The sequence below is a fragment of the Lepisosteus oculatus genome, chromosome 3, assembly GCF_040954835.1.
Source record: "Lepisosteus oculatus isolate fLepOcu1 chromosome 3, fLepOcu1.hap2, whole genome shotgun sequence".
Classification (NCBI taxonomy): Eukaryota; Metazoa; Chordata; class Actinopteri; order Semionotiformes; family Lepisosteidae; genus Lepisosteus; species Lepisosteus oculatus.
Genome location: NC_090698.1, coordinates 27,397,275 through 27,418,430, shown reverse-complemented (window position 1 = coordinate 27,418,430; position 21,156 = coordinate 27,397,275). Strand labels below are relative to the sequence as shown.

General features: G+C 40.4%; 2 protein-coding genes across 6 annotated transcripts; one reads left to right on the top strand and one right to left on the bottom strand.

Moving 5' to 3' along the window:
* Positions 1 to 1,282: 1,282 nt before the first annotated feature.
* On the bottom strand, positions 1,283 to 11,156 carry enoph1 (enolase-phosphatase 1). 2 transcript variants are annotated; one of them, XM_006627087.3, is made up of 6 exons: positions 10,663 to 11,136; positions 10,441 to 10,542; positions 6,659 to 6,861; positions 5,438 to 5,570; positions 3,928 to 4,051; positions 1,283 to 1,593 (listed from the first exon to the last, which is right to left on the bottom strand). In XM_006627087.3, exons 1-6 carry the CDS (start codon positions 10,744 to 10,746, stop codon positions 1,454 to 1,456), a joined length of 786 nt encoding a protein of 261 aa, XP_006627150.1. In that variant the 5' UTR covers positions 10,747 to 11,136; the 3' UTR covers positions 1,283 to 1,453. The 2 variants fall into 2 exon arrangements, with proteins under 2 accessions (XP_006627150.1, XP_015192197.1); XM_015336711.2 differs by lacking the exon at positions 1,283 to 1,593 and adding an exon at positions 1,600 to 2,811 and having other exon boundaries at positions 10,663 to 11,156.
* A 3,247-nt stretch (positions 11,157 to 14,403) lies between these two features.
* hnrnpdl (heterogeneous nuclear ribonucleoprotein D-like) lies at positions 14,404 to 20,768 on the top strand. 4 transcript variants are annotated; one of them, XR_001477329.2, is made up of 9 exons: positions 14,404 to 14,634; positions 16,310 to 16,478; positions 16,840 to 17,001; positions 17,171 to 17,302; positions 17,637 to 17,739; positions 18,215 to 18,379; positions 19,113 to 19,221; positions 19,625 to 19,729; positions 20,443 to 20,768. XR_001477329.2 is itself a non-coding variant. In XM_015338439.2 (8 exons), exons 1-7 carry the CDS (start codon positions 14,546 to 14,548, stop codon positions 19,181 to 19,183), a joined length of 891 nt encoding a protein of 296 aa, XP_015193925.1. In that variant the 5' UTR covers positions 14,404 to 14,545; the 3' UTR covers positions 19,184 to 19,221; positions 20,443 to 20,768. The 4 variants fall into 4 exon arrangements, 3 of the variants coding, with proteins under 3 accessions (XP_015193925.1, XP_006627095.1, XP_015193932.1); XM_015338439.2 differs by lacking the exon at positions 19,625 to 19,729; XM_006627032.3 differs by lacking the exon at positions 20,443 to 20,768 and having other exon boundaries at positions 19,625 to 19,797.
* The last annotated feature ends 388 nt before the right edge of the window (positions 20,769 to 21,156 follow it).

The window sequence follows — 21,156 nt, the reverse complement described above, 5'->3', positions numbered from 1 at the left end:
ACCTTGCTTATTGTACTGGTAATTGAACGGCATGCCAACCCAGAGAATAAGCAGACCACCAACAGGAAGATTTCTTCAATGCCTGTTTCCCAAAACGGCCACTCAGTGTCATTAGGAGCTGAGATGGGATTTGTTGGCCAGGGCTCGCTTGGTTCTTGACATGCTAAGCCTTCTGCATGTTGCCATGGAGATCGGAGCCCTTAAAAAGACGCATATCTGGTTCAATATGTGAGCAGGTTGGGAGAACCAGTCCGTACCTCGTCCTTCTCTCTTTGCTGTCCCTGAGTCGATGCATAAAGACAAAATTGACAGTTCCAAACTGTGTAGTTGTGAAAATACAAAATAGCCAGTTCTATATTCATGAAGTAAAAAAGTTATTGAACAGAACAGATTATGAGAGTATTGACACTGGTGACTCCTACAAGCTCAACAAGCAAACCATGTGATGAATGAAGCATAAATTAAATGTAGGTGCATTTAAGGCTATAAATAAGAGGCAAATCTTTACAAGGAGAGTTGTAGGAGTGTGGGACAAAATGTTCATCCATACTGTTAAGAGCATATTTCCCAGGGACTTTCAACAATTGGTTCATGGATAATCACAGATCTATGAAATATTCTCAAGAACAATAAGACCAAGAAAAAGATTATTTAACCTCTTACACATTGTTTATATTCACTGAAGTACCAGAACTATTTAAGTATAATTGCATAAAGATGAGAGATGCAACTATATGCTAAATTAATTTTAATTGCACTTAAAAAAACTATCTTTATATTACAGGCATTAACAAGTGAAGGCTAAGGTCTTTACAGTTTAAAAGAAATGAATAAAGCCTTTATACAATATCATAGAGGCTACTTAAAATCCTCCTTAATAAATATCTTGTTTATCAAGGGCCTGTGACCTAAACAGTGTTTGTGGACACTTTTCATTTTTTATAAAGAAACAAAAAAATGAACCCAGCCTCATACAGTTTGTTATAATCTTGTCCAACACTTTTATATGCAAATTAATGTATTCTGTATATTTTTTTATTTTCTCCTTCAATACAAAAATATTAGCCAGTGATCAGTCACGTTTTCTTTATACTACACATTTGCTATATTACGTTTTGCTATTGGTTTCTCTAAGTTAGTTTTCTTTTCAGTTCCTTTTGGCTTCTGTTGTGGAGTGTGTGCACTGTGTACTACACGTTTCCTCAAAAGCACTCAGAAATTAAACTCAATTATTAATGGTGTGCAAAAATGACTCAATACAACATAAAGGAACACTCAATACTTAAAATTTAAATAGTGTTTTATTTAAAATGTACTTTAAAAAAAAAGGTCAACCCAAACCCATCCCTTAAATCCCAGATCATATGAGTGACAAAATGGTTGGCACTTGCTACTATCCCATTTCCTCCTCATCTCCTGCCCTCCCCAGATCTTGACTCTCTGTGCGCTTGTTCTATGCTGGCCCGCGTAGTACTAGATCACTAAAGGATGTGATCAGCTCATAATGCGATTTCTCCTCTTCCGTCAGCTCCACATTGCCAGGCCTCACAATCACAGCCACGTTCAATCCCGCCTCCTCAGCTGCCTTCGCCTCTGCAACAACACAGAACATCCTCACCAACGCTCTCAGGCAGTGTCTGTCCCCTAATCTAGCCCAGCCCCGCGCGGGTATCAGGCAGGAAAGGAGTAGGACTTAGTGCCGAAGGGAGTCAGACATTTTGGGATTGACTGCAAAATGGACTTTTCTGTGGTGTAGATACGTGGTGGAGTTTTATAGAAAATACCTAAGCAAAACATTTCCCTCCTTCATTTACATGCATACATGACCAGCTGTAATCAGATTTGCTGGTACATAACCACAACAAAAACATGTGGAATTTGAAGTTGGCTGCTTTGGGGGTACTTCGATGTTAACCCGCTGTTAAGCAACGTGTCCTGAAATGAATATCTTCTTTGAGCGTGCTGTGCAGAGTGCGTAGGAGAGTGGTGTGTGACCTAGGCTACATGTTTAAGATTTCGGATTGTTGGGAAAAAGACAAGAAGAATGAAGAATTTATTAACTGGCAATGGTATGAATATGAGTCACCAACCAGCTGAGGGTGACAACGGCTCTCCGTACTGCCAACTTCAACCAAGCCGCACTTTTCACAGAGTGGATTTGACCACCGATTGGTGCATCTGGTCTCGAAATTGGGATCGAGACCAAAACCAAGAAAGAATAAAATGTCCTTTCAGCTGATATTTAATCTAAGACAGAAGCAGCACGTAACTCCACAAGATTGATTAATTCACAGTGCATTGCTTGTGATTATGACAAGGTACCCTCTTGACACATCTTGGAGATAAGGAAACAGCTCCAGAGGGCCTTGAAGACCTTAAGGGCACACAACTAATTGTGCCTTCTTTTTAAATTTAAACATTTGGTATAATGTGTCTGGAAACAAGCTTGATACATAATAAGATAAGATCACTTTATTAGCCATATACAATTTCTTGCATTAGGAATTTGTCTTTTTTGCACACCCCAGCTTGCTCTCCATGAGACACACAGGCACACAGACAGGGAGTGAGAAGCTTGGAATCAGAGCGCAGGGTCAGCCATTTATACGGCGCCCCTGGAGCAGCTGGGGTTTAGGGCCTTGCTCAGGGGCTCAACGGAGTAGGATTCCCCTGCCGGCCCAAGAGTTGAACCAGCATCCTTCCAGCCACAGGCGCAGATCCTTAGCCACAGTGCCACGGCTCATGTTAAGAAGGTGCCTTCTGTGTCATTAAGTGTTTCAGTGGCCTTAAATCAGTTTTTTCATTCTGCATCTAGAAGACGCACAGCAACATTTTATTCCAGGGAACATGAATTGTAATGAGAAAAAAATATATATTAAAACATAGCTGCAGTACTCTTACAGTTGGATTGGGGAGCTGTGTCAGTATTTACTGGCTGCACAAGAAGAAGTACAGGTAACTTGTCGTGAATGGTTACTGTGCTGAAAATATAAACAAGCCACAACCTTTCGGCTGTTGAGGCTTTCAGGCTCAAGCGTGAGAACGGAAGGTAACAGTTATGTTAAGCACAGGAGAACAGGACAAAGCATGAGAGAATGAGAATCGGCAGCTGCTCTCCACAGAATGCCAGTGCACCTCAGAGCCAGAATCAAATCATATGCTAATCAAACCTAATCAGCATATTTTTGGGAACAAGGAAAATAACACAGCAGGTTAACCCACACAAGCCTGGGAAGAACATGCAAACTCCAGACAGATGGCTACCCAAGGACAGAAGTGCTTCCTTCAGTGCTGCCGCCACAAAATTAGAGCAGTCGATTTATTGTTATTATTACACGGCGGTTATGATGTTTTTGATTTCTGTTGTCTTTATACCTTTGCCGTCTCGCAAAGTTACAGAGGGCTAACTGAAGTGAAAACAACACAGTGTATTGGATTTAAATTAGTCTATCCTTTATCTAGCTGAACAGGAAAGGAGACGAAGATGCACACTAAAACTGTGTAAATGTTTGCCTTGAATTAATAACAAAAAAAAACAAAATAGACCTGAGAAAGGAGGTGCGAACATATTTTTTGGTGTATTTGAAACCAGATGTGATTTTTTAAATATTCTAGCAGCTAGCATTAATGTCAACATTTGCATTTTATTAAACCACAGCTATATAAATTTGCTTTGTACTAGGATAACACTCCCCTCAGTGAAAAACATTTACCTTGTAAGGCAAACCCACCAATCTGATTAGATGAGATAAGTGCAGGAGATTGGGCTAATGAAAGTGTATTTTGCTTGAAAGGGAGGAGAGCTTAGACTCTCTGAGAGCACTGGCAGCAAGCACTGTTGTGTAACAAAAGCATTGCAATATCACAACTCCAACTGGGGACCCATCTTAAGAAGCTGGATTCATTTTCTAATGGGAATTTACACACCTCGTGTAACATCAGTCAGGAACATAATTTCTTCAGTACTACACCGAATTCTTTCAGCAATCCTCCTGTAGCTTTGGCTTTCCACTTTAGCTCCAATGTTAGTATCAAAATGGCCATCAAAGAGCTGTAAGATTTAAAACAAGATAAAAAAAAAACATTTGCCCATTTGATTCAAGTGCAGATCGTTTATTTTTCATTGCATATACAGTGAACTTTTTGGAAAATTGGAAATTATTTTCACCCATCACGCTGACGTACTTTGGGAACCCGCTATCAAATGAACATGCGACTGTGGAAACGAATGTTAAATTTAAACCTTCATCAGTAATTTATCAAAATGGGATTCGATAACAGAGTTGGGGATTTGGGAAGTTATTTTAAGATTAATGAAAAAATAAATGCAAAATGTTAATCACAATGCAGCACTGATTTGCTGCATTATCACTGCAATGTTTGCTCACACACTACAAGGCTATCTAACCAAGAACATTTAATGCTTTTAGGTGTCTGTAATAAAGTGCTACAGTATAACTACCTGCAGGAAACTACTCTGTGGTTTGAATTAATATCCAAAACCTTTATTTTTTGCGCAGTACAAGTCTGACATTTTTTTACGAATTGTATTAAAAAATAAAAGCAGAGTCTCTTTTGCACCATCACAATGGGACACACAGTTATGACAGGTTGAAGTCAAAGCTGTTCCAAATTTCATTTCTGCACTGTCAGATTTATTTTGTAATTAGCGGTGTTAGGACAGATGTTCAACAATTAATATTAAAAACTAGTAGGCTTGATTATTTGGAGTTAGAAAAGCAGTAAATGAAAGGTGTGTCATCAGTACCTCCCCAATACTGGCAGAGACTTGGCAGTGATCAACAGATCATCCCAAACTCTTACACAATAGAATAAACCCATACTGTTCAACTCAAGTCCTGCAAAATGACTGAATGAGAAAGAAAACAAACACCTCAATTTGTTTTACTAAACATTTGTTTTTGAGTTATTGAAACCATGCCCGGGCAATGTGACAACTGAAAGTCTGTGTAGTGGCAGACTCTATGCTGTGCTACAGTTCTGTGCACACCTTTCTCACACTAAGTTTGTATGGTTTAGATCTGAAAACTTTTAATCATGGTACAACTGGTTTCCAATACATACCTGGAGCAGCTTTTTTAAGATCTGTGGTCCTAAAAACTTTATCAGACAGCACAAACTGTTGGATACCGGTCATGTCCAGGAAGAAGTCATTCAAAATCAGTGCATTAGAGCTCTAAAATGAAGCTGGAACCACACTTCACAACCAGAAGCATTCATGAAATGCCCAATTACAGACTGTATCTTTGCCACTGACATTTCTGTCCACTCTCTTAGACTACCTACACAGAAAGATTTATTAAACAGAAATCACTGAGGGTGATTCCAGGAAAATTCAATTAAAGAAGGGTTTGGAACAACTGAGTTTATGTTTGTTGATAAGGGTTTTATTGAAATGTCCACTCTTAAAACTCACCTCTAATAGATTACCTTTCACAGAGTAACCAAATAGCAGTTTCTGGGCCTCCACACTGCCGGAAGAATAAATATACACCTTCAATCCTTCCTGTCTCCACCTTGTGATCGCTGGCACAACATCTTCGTACACCCTGTTTCATAAACACAGCGGAACAACAAACACTTGGGTCTGGAGGGGTTCTGCCGGGTATTGAAATGGTATTTTTAAATTTGTTTCACTAATCACGTTGTGTGAATATTGAAATAAAGGCCATCTCGATTATTTTACGGTTATTCAGACATATGCAACCGAACCCCACGAAATAATAAAACCAAGAATTTGTTAGGCAATCCAACTTGAAATGAAAACATACAGTACTAGCACTCATTTGTTCAGAAGAAGCGAGATATAGTGTCCACACCCTTAAGTAGTAAAAATAGAAACAAATTAAAAAAATATAAGCCAAGAAGCACATCACCTTGTTCCTCCAGTCTGACAAAAGACAAACGTGGTGATATGACACCTCTCACTACTTCCCCTGCTCTCCTGTTACAGCTTTTCTCTGTAAGTGATTTTAAGTGATTCCTGACTTGTAAGTGTTGACAGCCAGCGATGTTGCTCAAAGTTAAGTGATAAGCCAGCAGCCATATCACTCTGCAACTCACAACTGGCAACCCACTGAAGCTTAGCAGGTGTGAGCCTGGTCAGTACCTGGATGGGAGACCTCCTGGGAAAAACTAAGGTTGCTGCTGGAAGAGGTGTTAGTGGGAGTAGCGTGGGGCGCTCACCCTGCGGTCTATGTGGGTCCTAATGCCCTAGTATAGTGACGGCGACACTATACTGTAAACAGGCACTGTCCTTCGGATGAGACGTAAAACTGAGGCCCTGACTCTCTGTGGTCATTAAAAATCCCATTTCTCGAAAAGAGTAGGGCTGTAACCCCGGCGTCCTGGCCAAATTTCCCATTGGCCCTTACCAATCATGGCCTCCTAATAATCCACATCTATGAATTGGCTTCATTACTCTGTTCTCCTCCCCACTGATAGCTGATGTGTGGTGAGCGTGCAGGTGGATACTGCTCATTGGTGGTGGTGGAGGGGAGTCCCCATTACCTGTAAAGCACTTTGAGTGGAGTGTCCAGAAAAGCGCTATATAAGTGTAAGCAATTATTATTATAATCAAGTCAAGTCAACAAAAGAAGCCTGGCCAATCAACACATGCGTGCTCACTGCTACTCACTCGCCCTTGATCTTCCCCGTTGAGTAGGCAGACCTCCACATGTGTCCCTGGAGCTGCTTCAGTGCTGTAGTCTTCCTGTCTGATGCCATCTGCCAGAGCACGTTGTCCACCACTTCTTGGATGGCCTTCTCCTCGTCTGTGTGTGCCGTCTGACTGAGGGAGTGCACGGGCCCGGCCCGGTGCTGCCGGGAGTCCTCCTCGGCCTGTGTCAACACAACAGCATGCACATCGTCTCCGAGCAGCAGCAGACATCCCCGAACCCGTCGGGACCAAGGAGGAGCCGGAGCTCCATGGCAACCACAGGTTAGGGGCCCTGTGGTGTGTTAAGCATTCAGACCTGAGGTTATAACAGCTGTGCCATGCGTCATGGACAGCTATGAAGTAAGTTGAATGAATGCCAGAAATCTCCACTGGGCTTCCCCAACTTTTTCTTAGACACCGACAGACGTTTAGTGGAGTTTCAGATATCTTCGTGACTTTGTATTGAAAACAATGTTACAGACCTGAACGTGCGTTTCTCAACGTCACCCATTATCTTGAACATGAGAGACATAAATCAAATGTTATGCACAGCGGAACCTCAGTCCCAAAAATCCAAAATAAAAACAACCAAAAAATAAAACTTTAATGATTGCTAAGAGACAATGACTAAGAAAACAAATTTGGGCATTTCATACGGGTGAAAGGTTTTTTTGGGGGGGGGTTCAGTTATAGTACTTTAAACAAATACCCAGCCCTCATCCCCTTTTCCACACTTAAGAAGCTTACAGCTTGGAATTTTATTTTTTTAGAATGGGAATTTTTATTTGCGAGCACAATTTCATCTGCACAGAGCCCACCCCCCAAAAAGAATGTAAACCATAAATTAATCAAAATTAATCAACTGAAATATCATCATTCAAGAAGTATTCATCCTCCTTGGTCAATACATACTTAGACCACCTCTTGCAGCTATCACAGTCAGTAGTCTTTTTGCATAAGGCTTTATTATTTTTGCACACTGAGGTGGAGCAATATTTGCCCATTCCTCCTTACAACATTGCTCATACCTGGGAGTGGCAGTGGACAGCAAATTTGAGGTCTTGCTACAGATTTTCGATGGGATTCAGGTCAGGACTCTTGACTGGGCCACCGAAGGACATCTATTTTCTTCACTTTAAGCTACTCCAGTGTTGCTCTTGCAGTGTGCTTTGGATCATTGTCCCGTTGAAAGACAAACTTCCGCCCCAGGTGGAGTTTTTTGGCAAAGGGTAGAAGGTTTTTGTGCAGGATTTGTCTGTAATGTGTACCATTCATCTCCCCATCCATCTTGACAAGCTTGCCAGTCCCTGCAGCTGAAAAGCATCCCCATAACATGATGCTACCACCCCCATACGTCCCGTGGGGATGGTGTTACCTGGCAGGTGTGTAGTGTTTGATTTGTGCCACACACACCACTTAGCATTCAGGCCAAAAGGTTCCACTTTAGTCTCAACAGACCAATAGAAGTTCTGACTAATCTCTGCAGTACCCTCTAATTGGCATTTTGAAAACTCTGTGGGCAAGGATATGGATTTTTTTCCCTAGCCAGGGCTTCTTCCTTCCTTCCTCCTATGAAGGCTCTTTTTGTGGAATACCTTGGGAGATTGCTGACTCATGTACATTATCTTCCATCGCAGCCACTGGCTTCTGTAGCTCATTCTGCCTCACAGTTGTCCTTGCAGTACCTTCTCTGGTAAGCGCACTTCTTGTCCAACAACTACGTTTAGGTTGCGTTCTGATCTAGGCAGTGTGGCTGTAGCTTCATACTTCTCTCACTTCTTTACAATGGACTGCACTGACCTGCGAGGGACGTTCAATGCCTTTGCAATGGTCTTGTAACCTTCCCAAGATTTGTGCTTGTCTATAATCACACCTGTGACTTCTTTGGAATGCTCTTTCGTCTTCATTTTGAAAAAGGCTCTACCATATTGTAGGAGAGAGAGAGGGATCCTTATGTTTACAAAACAACAGGTGATCCACTAGTTCCTTACACAGGTGGAGTCAATCAACAAATTGTGTGACCTTTGGGGTTATGTACAGCACCTGTGCAAATCTGAGCTTGCAGTTACAAGGGGTATGCAAGCTTTTTAAAATGTGTTTCTCATTTTTTTTGCACATTGCACAAATGTTTTGGAACATTTATTTTGTTTGGACATGGTATCCAATACTTTGATCTATTTCAGATTTAGACTCTGCGGCAACAAAATGTAAAGTGTGTTGGGGGTTGAATACTTTTTCAAGTCACTTCATCCACCAGGGAAATTGAGCCCATCTATAATGCAGACTCGTACACTGCCGCAATTATCTCCTGTCACATCAGTTCTAAAAGCACCACAATAAAAGGAGATAGTTATATGCCTTGCCTGAGATTATAAAAAAACAAATGACTGGCTGTTCCTTTCCAGCACCCAGCCACAGGGCTGAAATGCATTTTGATGCCTCACATTTTCCCAGACAAGTCTTTTCTGGGTTAGGATATGAATAATGCAACATTTCTGCAGAACCGCAAAAGAAAAAAAAAGATGAATGCTGCACCCGATGAGGTCTGCTTTTTTTCCCACTCCCTCTACAGATCATTATGCACATGACAGAGCATATTAGAGCCAGCCACCCTCAATTCCCCAAATCTCATGTCAACTCAACAACCCCCTGGAAAACTGTCAACCATCATGTCTGACCTAGTTATGGTGTGGACTAAATCTTTAAAGATGGTCTCAAGAGAAAGCAATGCCTTTTTTTTCCCCATTATTTCATGACTTGCAGATAAAAGCCTGAGACTAGCATTAATAATTACACAACCCAAAGCTGAAACCCGGGTCAATGCGCCTGTGTAAAAAGGGCCTTACATAACAAGATCATTTTTTGGTGGTGGTGTTGTTTGTTAAAGGCAATTGCACTGCTGTTGTTACACAACTCATTGATATTTATCTGTAAGTCATCTGCACCTCATTTTTTGTTTTAAAAAAATCATATAAAGACTTAAAATTTCTCCTTCTAAATATACTCTAATACAAGCCATTTTAGGTATTGTTTAATCAAATAACCAGGCAGTTTACGTATATAGAATGAGCTCTCTGTATTTCAGGTGTTGGGAACTGAAGGCACTGTGTTGCAAATACAGGTAGCTTCTTCAATATTATGCACGGATCCCCGGCAACGTTAAAAACGGGGAAAAAATTAGCATCTCTCTTGGCACAACATCTGGTTTAGGTCTTTAAAAATAAATCTGCGACAGGTACCGACTTGTTCCCCCCCTTTCAGTGTCTGACGGTACTGGTGTTTGTCCACACCGTATGGCAGCTACAATTGTCCGGCGCGCCCTAAACATCACTAGACATTTTCATCAACATGATGATTTAAGGCTGCGCTTGCTGCATCTGCTACCGCGGTACGTTTAGATGAAGCACAAAAAAAACAAGCCTCCAATTTCAGTGTAATGATTCACCAATACCTTACTGTTTTTACTACTAAGGTATAGCTGCTTGGTTTATCTGCCGACTTCTAAGAGGCCAAATGTACAAGAAACCAAACGCTGTCAATAAGCAAACGTGCACAATCTTGTCCCCCAGACCACTCCTGCTACGATTCAAACCGCTATTGTGATGTATAAATGTGCAGCTCCTCTTCTATTAGACTCCACTGAATTTAATGCTGTCTGGGGGAATGGCTTGCAGGCAGTGACTCATTATTATCAGCACCCATACATCAGATGAACTAGGGCTCGGATTGCGTCAGCAGCCCGCACCGGCGCACGCTCCTACCTGCTTTTTCAATAGTTGAACATCTTGCTTGCATTCATCCTCCTCCCAGTGTGCAGACAGGTACTCGTGTACGTTGTCCTTGATAAATGGAAATAAAATGTCCTGTAAGCAAATCAAAACAAACGATTTACAGCCGCAATGTAAAAAATACTGAATAAAAGCTTACCGCGGGGGATGTATTTCCTGGGAATAGCGAGATGATTTGATCGGAACGGTTGGTACCTTGACAAACGTGATTGGTGTAGTGGTTCCTTCTATGTCTAGCAAAAGCACGCTAGTGTTCGCAGGGATTGCTACCTTTGCCATTTTCCTGTACTCAAGACACACAAAATAATCTCTTGGAACGCACTTCACGTGTGCTCTGTCAATCCCTTTAAAACCAAATTAGAAGGAAAAAAGACCAGCTGTATTAGTAGGCCGACAGAAAATCTTAAAGCTCAACCCTTGCGCAGCTCGAAATATCGCGAGACGGCGAAGGGCGGGCGCTTTAAAAATCAGGGAAAAGAACCAATTATTGTCAAAAATGTATTCTCTCTCTCATCCTAGCGTTAATCCCGCATCAACAGGGTCCGCTTGTCGGCACGCCCGTCTCCATTTGGTGGTTTGAACCAAGTCTTTGAGCCGACGTTGCCGTTGAATGCGACCGAGTATGTTCGAACCGGCGCGTTGATCCGCCTGCCGCCGGAGGGGGGAGAACAAAGTAATGTAGCCAATTCATAGAGGGGGATTATTAGGAGGCATGGGAAATTTGACCAGGACTCCGGGGTAACACTACTCTTTTCGAGAAACACCCTGGGATTTTTAATGACCACAGAGAGTCAGGACCTCGGTTTTACGTCTCATCCGAAAGACGGCGCTTGTTTACAGTATAGTGTCCCCGTCACTATACTGGGGCACTAGGACCCACACGGTCTGCAGGGTCCGTGAGGGCCCTCTGCTGGCCCCAAAAACACCTCTTTTTGCAACCTTAGTTTTTCCCAGGAGGTCTCCTATCCAGGTACTGACCAGGCTCACACCTGCTTAGCTTCAGTGGGTTTCCAATTGTAAGTTGCAGGGTGACATGGCTGCTGGCTCATTGTCAAAAATGTATTGAGAGATGTAATATCAATATGTTATTCAATTATTCTGCTAAAATAAGCTTTCAGTTCCACACTGCCACTCAGTGTTGCATTGTATTATGCACTTCAAAGGGTCGAGGAAGTATGTCTTCTACGGTCAAATGTGTTCTCTGGGGGGAACTTTTTTATTCAGTGGGAAATTCTGAATACAGATATCAAACCTAGAAATATACGCATAACGATGCAACACAGTGCAGTCAACGTACAAGTGTAAATCTTGTGCAAATCTTTTTGGTAGAATGAACATGTCCATTCTTTTTGTAATTCAACACTGTTTGCAAATCTAAGGACAAAGAGAAAAACGAACTTCAGTGCTTAACAAGACATTAAGGACATTTTGCTTTTGTGGGAAACATTTGCAACACAAATACCAACGCCATTGACATTAAAATGGATCCCAATTTTGTAATAATAAACTTCCATCCATCCATTTTCTAACCTCTTTATCCAATTTAGGTCACGGGTAATAACTTTTTTAATGTAAATGAAGGACCGCAAAAAAGATTAGAATACTTTAGCAGCATGACATGCTGAAAAGATGTAAGTAAAAGACAATTATTAATATTAAATGCACGTACACAAAAACAGAAGGTATAATGAGCCCGAAGGGGAGTATTTCTCTCTGGTTTCAGTTTTGATTTCTCTGCTGTACTACTTGGCTTTGGAAACTTATTTGTGGTCACTTTTACAATTTATCAATATATCACCCTGCAACTCACAACTGGTGGCCCACTGAAACTCAACAGGTGTGAGCCTGGTCAGTACCTGGATGGGAGACCTCCTGGGAAAAACTAAGGTTGCTGCTGGAAGAGGTGTTAGTGGGGCCAGCAGCTTATGTGGGTCCTAATGCCCCCGTATAGTGATGGGGACACTATGCTGTAAAAAGGCACCATCCTTCAGATGAGATGTAAAACTGAGGTCCTGACTCTCTGTTGTTAAAAATCCCAGGGAGCTTCTCAAAAAGAGTAGGGGGGTAACCCCACTGTTCTGGCCAAATTTCCCATTGGCCCTTATCAATCATGGCCTCCCCATCTATGAATTGGCTTCATTACTCAGATCTCCTCCCCACTAACAGGTGAGTGTACTGGTGCACTATGGGTGTCATTGCATCACACTGGTGTATGCTGCAAATTGGTGGTAGAGGGGAGTCCTCATTATCTGTAAAGTGCTTCGAGTGGAGTGTGTAGAAATTGTAAGTAGATATCATTATTATATCTAAGTTTTCATTCTCTGGATAGTATTGAACTGTCCTCCAGTTGCTGGTACCTTTCTCTACCAGGCCACAGGCCGCAGTGTCAGGACTCTCGGAAGAGCTGTGCACAAGAATGTACTTACTGCACTGCTTGGGAAGGTTCCAGCACTTTCAGGTGAGAGTAAACTGCTTTGTTGCAGGTGGACCCGAATTGAGCTGTTCACTTTCTTATGTAGAAAAAGAGAGGAGTTTCCGCACTGCAATAGTTGCAAGAGGAATGTATGTGTGTACAGGCACAGGACCTCATCACAGAGCTGGAGCTGCTTTCCTGTTTATTTAGTACCACTCTACTGTGTACTCTGTGTTCAGGGCCGGGCCTCAGCCTTCTTCTATTAGAGAGTTTAGGATACTGACACCGTCAAGCAAACTTGGCAGTGAATTGCTGGGAGCTTAAATACAGTCAGTTAAAAAAAACAGTATCTGAGCACTTCCTCTTTTAGTGTTTAATAGCCATTTGGCAGCTTCCTGATGAACTTAAAGTGATCTCAAATCAGATGTTTATGACAGTATGATATATTTGTGCATAATAAAAAGAGAATTGAATTGTTTCTTTCTGATAATTTGAGTTTTCACCCACAATACCATGATTTTGTATTACCAAAATACATAATTTACAAAATACATAATTTCTTGAAAAAGTATGGTTATTACTACTTTAAGCATGGCGGACACATGACACATACAAATTAAAATATTTTACATCGGAGAGAAATATTAGGAGACATAATGTCTATTGGTTAACTGCAGCTAAACTATCCAAAATAGTATTACCATTCATTTATTTATTATTTATATGTAATTTTTTGTTTAAATTGAATGAAATAAGGACGTATTTAAATCGAGTAATAATGTGGACCTATAAACTATAACATAAATGAACTTTAGTTAAATCGTCATGTCACGTGTATATAGTAAATCTGCTCGATATATGAATATGAATATCAAAACTAATACTAATATTACAAGAAAACAGTAATGATGTGTTTGTCTGTATTATGTTCAATTTACTTGAACATTAGTTTTTTTACGCACAAACCTAGCACTGTATGCTTATATTGTGGAGTGAGTTTTGTGTTACTTTGTCTTCCGGTTGGGAAAAGAACACTGAAGAAGACGAGACAATATGGCGTAAGATCTACCAGCCCGCTGAGCTGCGGCCGTCGTGTCCTGGTTGTATACTCATATATTTTATGAGTACATGCCCCGTTCCTGGCGTAATAAACTCGTTTCAGTGTTACTTGTATATCTCATAGCCCTTTTTAATACCCGTGCTTACACTTATATGATTATTATTCATATAAACGATATAAATAACCAGGTCAATGAAATAAAGTCACTAAAAAAGCATGATACTTTGTTTTTTTGCTTAAACATTTTTTTGGGCTAAAAGGTGAAACGAGAAACATTTAAATCGTTGCTTTGCGTTGGAAAGGACATTTGAGGTTTCCTTCTTTATTTACTGGTTGTTTGTCTCGTCCTTCCGCTTAGCAGCGGGCTGCCGCAGCAGGCGCCGCGCGCCCGCCCCGGCTTCCCGCGCCCTGATTGGCGCAGCTACCGTCACGCGACAACATCCCCGCCTCGCTCCGCCTCGCGCTCAGCCATTTTACTCAACGCGGTGGAGTGTGTGCGCGCGGCTTGCGACTGTAACTTCATAGAGACCCGCGGTGATCTTTTTCATTTGATTTCGATACAGTTTCCTCACTCGTCCAAAAAAAAAAAAAACAAACAACAAAAGATGGAGACCGAAGGACAGGTTGATTTTAGCATGGAGGAATTTCCTGAGGGATCCAAAATAAACGCCAGCAAAAACCAGCAGGATGATGGGTGAGAACAAACTACACCAAAGATGGCGGAACCACAATATCCGAAGAATATTACCGTGAAAATGCCTAACGTTACCCGTAATACGTGTATTTTGTGATGAAAAGCGATGTTTTCGGTGGTATTGTGTCGGGTTTATATTTCTAGACGAATTTATGGAGAGATTTGGCCTCCCTTTCCGCTGATGGCCACGGCGGCAGGAGGCACCGTTCCTGAGCTAATTTGATATTTTACAGTTTGCTTCGACGCTGACGTTTAGAAAAAAACTGGCACAGAAACTGGCAACCCAGGTTGCTGTTTTTAGTTAACATAGCAACTGTGTAGTTCGAAGAAAAGCGTCTCGATGACGTCACCCGGCCTAGCGTGGCCGGTGTCTGGAGCCCAGACGGAACTGCTCGGAAACCGAAAACCAAAACTGTATTTTAATGTGTATACTAAGTCTGTACTGCCGTCATGTTCAAGGGGGGTTTTGTTTTTCTGGATGTTTGTGTTGTGTCGATCGAAGTAGCTCCTCTTTTTAATTAAGGAGCGATGCGAGACGTGCATTTTCGAATCCGAAACGAATATAAAACAACAGCACAACCTGTATTTCCACTTCGCACTTGCTTGCTGGATGGGCCTACAGAGTACTACTGTCTCTGACGCTCCTGCGATGGGAGGGGTTTCGCACTGACCTACTTCCCTCAGCAAGTCAAGAGCGTTTTATTGGCGCGCAATTCCGTGTCAATACTTGCAGGAGATCGCGGGGTTTAGCCGCAGGATAACTATCATAATTCTTACCTTAATCGCATCATCACGATTTAAGGCGATTATCTTTTTGTACTGGAGATCATAAAAGATGACAAGAAGTCATCTTTCAAAAGCATATTTAACATTTGTAATCCAGCGGGAAAAAAAAACTTTCCTTAGCAGTATTAAAAACGAGGTGTTGCTGATGTTGTCTTAATAGAACACGTAACGCTCGTTTAAATTTAATGATTCCCATAGAGACGTTTGATTTCTTGGAAGAAGCTGGATTCTGATATGCAAGTACTCCAATAAGGATTTCATGCATGCCTAATGAACATGTTTTGCTCGGTAGTGCAGTACTTCCTAGACGTTGTACGATGTTGCACTCGGGGAGTGAATCATTTTTGTGTGAAGTCCTTTTGTGATGAATGTGCTCTCGTTGCTAGGCGCTATAACTATTTATAAAGCACATGGTATCAATCTGGCGGTCTTTAAAGGGATCCATGGACTTGTAGAGCAAGGCTGCCTGGGCTCCAGCACATGTGTTGGGGGAGGGGTTTTTTGGTCCTCATGGGTAATGCAAGTGCTGTCAGGTTAGTTGAAAACGGGTAGCAGCTGCTCGAAGGTGTTTCAAATGTGCTAGGCACATGGTGGGTTGTTACCGTGCAACCAAAACATCAGGGGTAATGTATTTATATCAGTTATGCCTTTTCTTCACTTGCAGCTCATTTTACAGTGTATAGTTATTGGTGGTGCATACTGTTTTTCTTTAAGGTTTAATGTTCCATTCCCATTAGTAGACTTGATACCTTTCATTTCTGTGCCCTATTTTAGATTTCAAACTGAATACAGGGTTTTCTTATGCTCTGTTAAAGTGTTTGCTTGTAAGGTTGTCCAGTTTGGCAGAATGTTTGATCATTTTGTACTGCTTACCCTTGTTTATTTACAGGAAGATGTTTATTGGCGGACTCAGCTGGGATACAAGCAAGAAGGATCTTACAGATTACTTGTCAAGGTTCGGGGAGGTACTGGACTGTACGATTAAAACAGACCCAATGACTGGGAGGTCCAGGGGCTTTGGCTTTGTCCTCTTCAAAGATTCTGGCAGTGTGGATAGGGTAGGTACATTTTCCTTTTGGATTACAGGTGTAAATTTATCATGATTAAAATATGGCATCTTTACAGCTAAAAATACTAAAATTCATGGGTAAAGCAAATAAACTGATACTTCTTGTGTTATTCCTGCTAACTACTGACAGCAGGGATAGGTGTATTGCAGTAACAGCTGTTTTACTGTCTGATAAAGTAGTAGTTTGATTTTAGTCTATAGTTACTATTCTGCCAATTTCCTATCAATCCACTTTGTATGATGGTATACAAATGTTTTAAAATGGAAGATGCTTAGATTCACTTGTAGTCTTATTGCTGTAAATGATGGAGAAGTAACAAGGTCTATGTGGATGTACTATTGTTTGCTAGGTGCTGGAGCTGAAGGAACACAAACTGGATGGAAAACTGATTGACCCAAAGAGGGCTAAAGCAATGAAGGGCAAAGAGCCACCCAAGAAAGTGTTTGTGGGAGGATTGAGCCCAGAGACATCGGAAGATCAAATCCGAGAATATTTTGGAAGATTTGGAGATGTAAGTTATACTAACTGTTGAGTGAAAGAAAGATGTACAAGTCATTCTATATTTAACTTTTTTAAAGTCATAAAGTGTGTTGGAGCCGTAAATTGTGTACACCTGTGTTGTCTGGTTTTTGAATTGGTGCTCCAAATGATAAACGAGGTGTCTTTTGTTCTGTTTGTAGATTGACAGCATTGAGCTCCCCATGGACACCAAAACAAATGAGAGGAGGGGGTTCTGCTTTGTAACATACGTAGATGAAGACCCTGTTCAGAAGCTTCTGGAGAACAGATATCATCAAGTTGGATCAGGAAAGGTACTTGGATTTGATCTGGATAAAAAAACTACTCGAACACGCTTCATTGTAACTGGTTTTATTCTCAAATGACTGATTGGCCTAGGCAGCTTTGTCTCTGTAGCTAAGGGAATAGAAAGGGAAATGTTAATTCCATCTGCACATGAAGCTGTAATACGAGAACTCTTAATATTATTGTACTTGGTAACTGTGGACTAACTGATGTCTTGTCCTGTGTGGACTGTATGAACATGCTTCATGAGAACTGTACTCAAGTCAGAACTTTGAGTGCACGTAGAAGTTTGTCTGGCTTGTTGACAGTTTGTTCACGCAGTTCTGGTGTTTGTGTACACAGTGCGAGATAAAGGTTGCCCAACCCAAAGAAGTGTACAGGCAGCAGCAGAGAGGAGACAGGGGCAGCTTTGGAAGAGGAGGTTCCAGAGGAAGAGGCCGGGGAGGTGTGTTCCACTTTTACTCATTAAACTCTATCATTCTTTTTCTGCTGTCCCTAAATTCCAGGTGCTCATTTTACAATCCACACATCCATATTTAAAAAGGTTGCAGGTTTCACAATACTTAGCACAATGTCACAAGTGGAATACGAAGTACATGTACAAAATCAAGAGCCAAATGATTTGCTAAATCTTGGTTATTGCAGCATGAAGGTTAATCTGGATTGGAAACTTCACTGTCGGCAGTATTCAGTGAACATTTTAAAGTGCAACTACATTGTTTATCATGCTAAAAGCTTAAATACATCTTTTGCTTTTACAGAATTAGTGTAATCCCGTCTAATTGTTCTTAGAACGTGGCGTTCTGGAGTTCTGTTCCTTTCTGTATCATTACATCTGAATTGATTTCTCAAGAATTATCTGGCAGTTCTGTGCTTGACAAATTGCTCACTTTGAACATGTATTCATTTGTCCATCACAGGTCAAAGTCAAAACTATAACCAAGGCTATAATAGCTACTATGGTCAGAATTATGGAAGCTACGGCAATGGGTACAATCAAGGATACAATGACTACAGCGGCTATGATTATTCTGGGTACGGCTATAATAACTATGGATATGGACAGGGATATGACGACTACAATGGTAAGCAGAACTATTCATTACAAATCACCCGAGTGTTTAAGTTATAAAATTACTGTGTATTTTTATATCAAAAGCACATAACCGGCCTAGTATGTACAATAATGAAGATCAGTAATGTTGCCTTGGATTTTTATTTGCTTTGTTTACGCAGACAAATTTCTTAGGTCTATATGATAGCAGATGGTCACTATGAAGTTTTCAGTACAGCAAATCGATTTTTTGGGGGGAATTTGAAGTTTAAAATAACTTACTGTTACTTGGGCCCTTGTTGGCAAATTTACCATTTGAATCTTTTTAAAGCATAATCCCCATTAATAACTCCCAATAAATTGATTTGCTTCCGGATTTGTAATTTTTACCATTATTTGGTTATGGATTTGGATTGTTTCCTTGTCATTCATGCTTTAATCTTAAAATTAAGCTTATATTGAAAATTGTTAATTTTAATATGGGAATACATGTTACACAAGTGTTCAAATCATTCTGTGATTATTTTAAAGTATGTATGAAGAAATACTGGTGGAAGCAGTTAAAGTAGGTATATTCAGTGTGGAGACTTGTACAAAAAATTACTTTGTATAGACATTTATTCAGAGATCTTTTGTACCTTTTTATATGGTACTTGTCCATGCCACTACTTGAATTCCCCAAGGATAGGGTGCAAAAAGTGTACAATTTCTGTATGATGCACTAATGTTTATTGAAGTAAATGACAACTTTTATTTTTAATTAGGTCAGCAAAGCAGTTACGGGAAGGCTTCAAGAGGAGGCGGAAATCACCAGAATAACTACCAGCCATACTGAAAAGAAAAACTAAAGGAAAACCTGCTCAAGGAATTTAGGTAAATTGAATCCTAACCCCTTGGCTGACTTCTAATAATTTTAAAGATCAATAGACAACTCAAAAAAAAAAAAACCTCCTTCAAACTTTAAAATGGTAAATATTGCCATGAACATCATCCCGAATGTTTCATTTTTTTCTTTAACAACTGTCTATAGATCTTTAATATGCCATGCTTTCTCTGGCAGTTTTTTTTTAGTTCTCCAGAAAAACGTAAGGGTTTTTCTGTAGGTTTCCTCCCTTTTCTCCTTTGATTTTTGTAACAGGTGATCATGTGGAAGTAACATAAAGAGACTTATTAGCAATATTAACAGGTAAAGTACTGCTAAAGGGTACAAATTAAGGGCCTATCTTTACTTTCCTTCTTCCTAACTCTGATGTTGTACCTTGTTTGTACCTGCCAGCGGGAACTTCATTGCAGGCCGTGTGTCACCCTGACCACGTCATTCTCTGGGCGTCGCACATAGCGGGCAGAGAGCACGGCATGCACAAGAAAACGCTGTCCTGTGGTATGGTCTCTTCCAACTTCCTGTACCAGCGTAAAGATAAAAAAATAAATAAAAAAATGGAAACTTCAGACTTTGCCTTTTTATTTGACAACGGCTTAACTTTTGTGTAAATGGTTTTTTGCAGGATTTGTGTTTAATCTTAAATGACTTAACTGTTTAATTGTATTCTGTTTTTATTTTAGTGTCGTTCTTGTATTTCAGTTCTGGACCTTCAGTGATTTTTGTTTTCTAAAATAAACTTTAAATTGCTTAAACTTTTAATGCTTGCTTTTTCTTTATAGCCAGTAGAGAAACCTTCAAATGATAAAATAACGACTTTTTTTAAAAATGTAGGTGTTCGGGATCATATGTAAAGAAGCTTACTGAAGCCAGCAAAAGCCATTCTGTAGAGGTCAACTGTGTGCACTATTAACCTCAATTTGTAACTGCCTGAAAGAGGGTTCAAAAGTAGTGGGGGGCGGGGGGGGTGGTTATGAATTGCTCTTCAGTGGTAAGTGCATCTGCTTTAGAAATGGAGCTACACCTAAGCTTTTGCTGGCTGTATCACTTCTGCCAAGCTGAGTGTGATACATATGATCCTTAACACGAGAGAACTTCATAGCTTAAAGTTGGCAGCACAAGAGGTTAATCAGTGAAACCTGGCCGTGTTCTAATTTTCGGTTTTAAAGTGCATGGACACATGGAATTAATGTGCGCTGTCTCTTCTCTTTCAGGTGAGGAGCCCAGATGAGTTTTCTGCTTGTTACCCTGGTGGCAACTGAGAGATTCTAGTCCTTTTAAATCAAGAACAACTGTTTTTATTTTAAGATGACCTTGTTTTCTAAATTAGAGGCAAAGTTGGCACCAGCAGGTGTCTGTTTGTAAATAGAAGCTTTCAAGTTTTGTTGCTGGAGTTGGCTCATTCATTCCTTGCCATGTTGGTGTTGTAATGAAATATATTTTTGTTTGTTTTGTAAAGCGGTCTTTACATTTTTATGCTTTTTTATTTTGTGTTTTTTGCAGCCATGAAGGGAATTAAAGAGTATGGATACAAAAATGATCCTGGTGTGATTATTTTGGGAACTAAATGCACTGTTCAGTAGCCATTCAAATACTTAATCTCAAAACAGTGTTTCACTTAATGTTTTGAGCTTTTATTGATTTTTGTGATAAGTATTCGTTTACACCAAGTTTTTGATTGTGGAATTATTTATAAATGCAAATGATTTTTTAAAACATCTTTGAAATTCCTCTGAATATATTGCCGTCAAGTTGAGACGTTTTCAATTTTTCAGTTGGCTTTTAATGTAATTTACTCAACGTAAATTGTAAACTTTAATTCTCTCTGATGTTTTTGAACTTGATACTTCTCATTTAGAACATTTTAAATAGTAGATGGCTCACCGATGGTTTATATCGGGGCAAAAGGCCAGTATAGGGACTTACTG

Excerpts from the sequence above, each read along its gene's own strand:
- hnrnpdl (XM_015338439.2), top strand. The coding sequence starts at position 14,546 with ATGGAGACCGAAGGACAGGTTGATTTTAGCATGGAGGAATTTCCTGAG. Across the intron at positions 17,740-18,214 it reads CAGAGGAAGAGGCCGGGGAG|GTCAAAGTCAAAACTATAAC; the intron begins GTGTGTTCCACT and ends TGTCCATCACAG. Across the intron at positions 18,380-19,112 it reads GGGATATGACGACTACAATG|GTCAGCAAAGCAGTTACGGG; the intron begins GTAAGCAGAACT and ends ATTTTTAATTAG.
- enoph1 (XM_006627087.3), bottom strand. The coding sequence starts at position 10,746 with ATGGCAAAGGTAGCAATCCCTGCGAACACTAGCGTGCTTTTGCTAGAC. Across the intron at positions 4,052-5,437 it reads TGAAAGGTAATCTATTAGAG|CTCTTTGATGGCCATTTTGA; the intron begins GTGAGTTTTAAG and ends TAAATCTTACAG. Across the intron at positions 1,594-3,927 it reads CCTGACTGATGTTACACGAG|AGGCGAAGGCAGCTGAGGAG; the intron begins GTGTGTAAATTC and ends GTGTTGTTGCAG.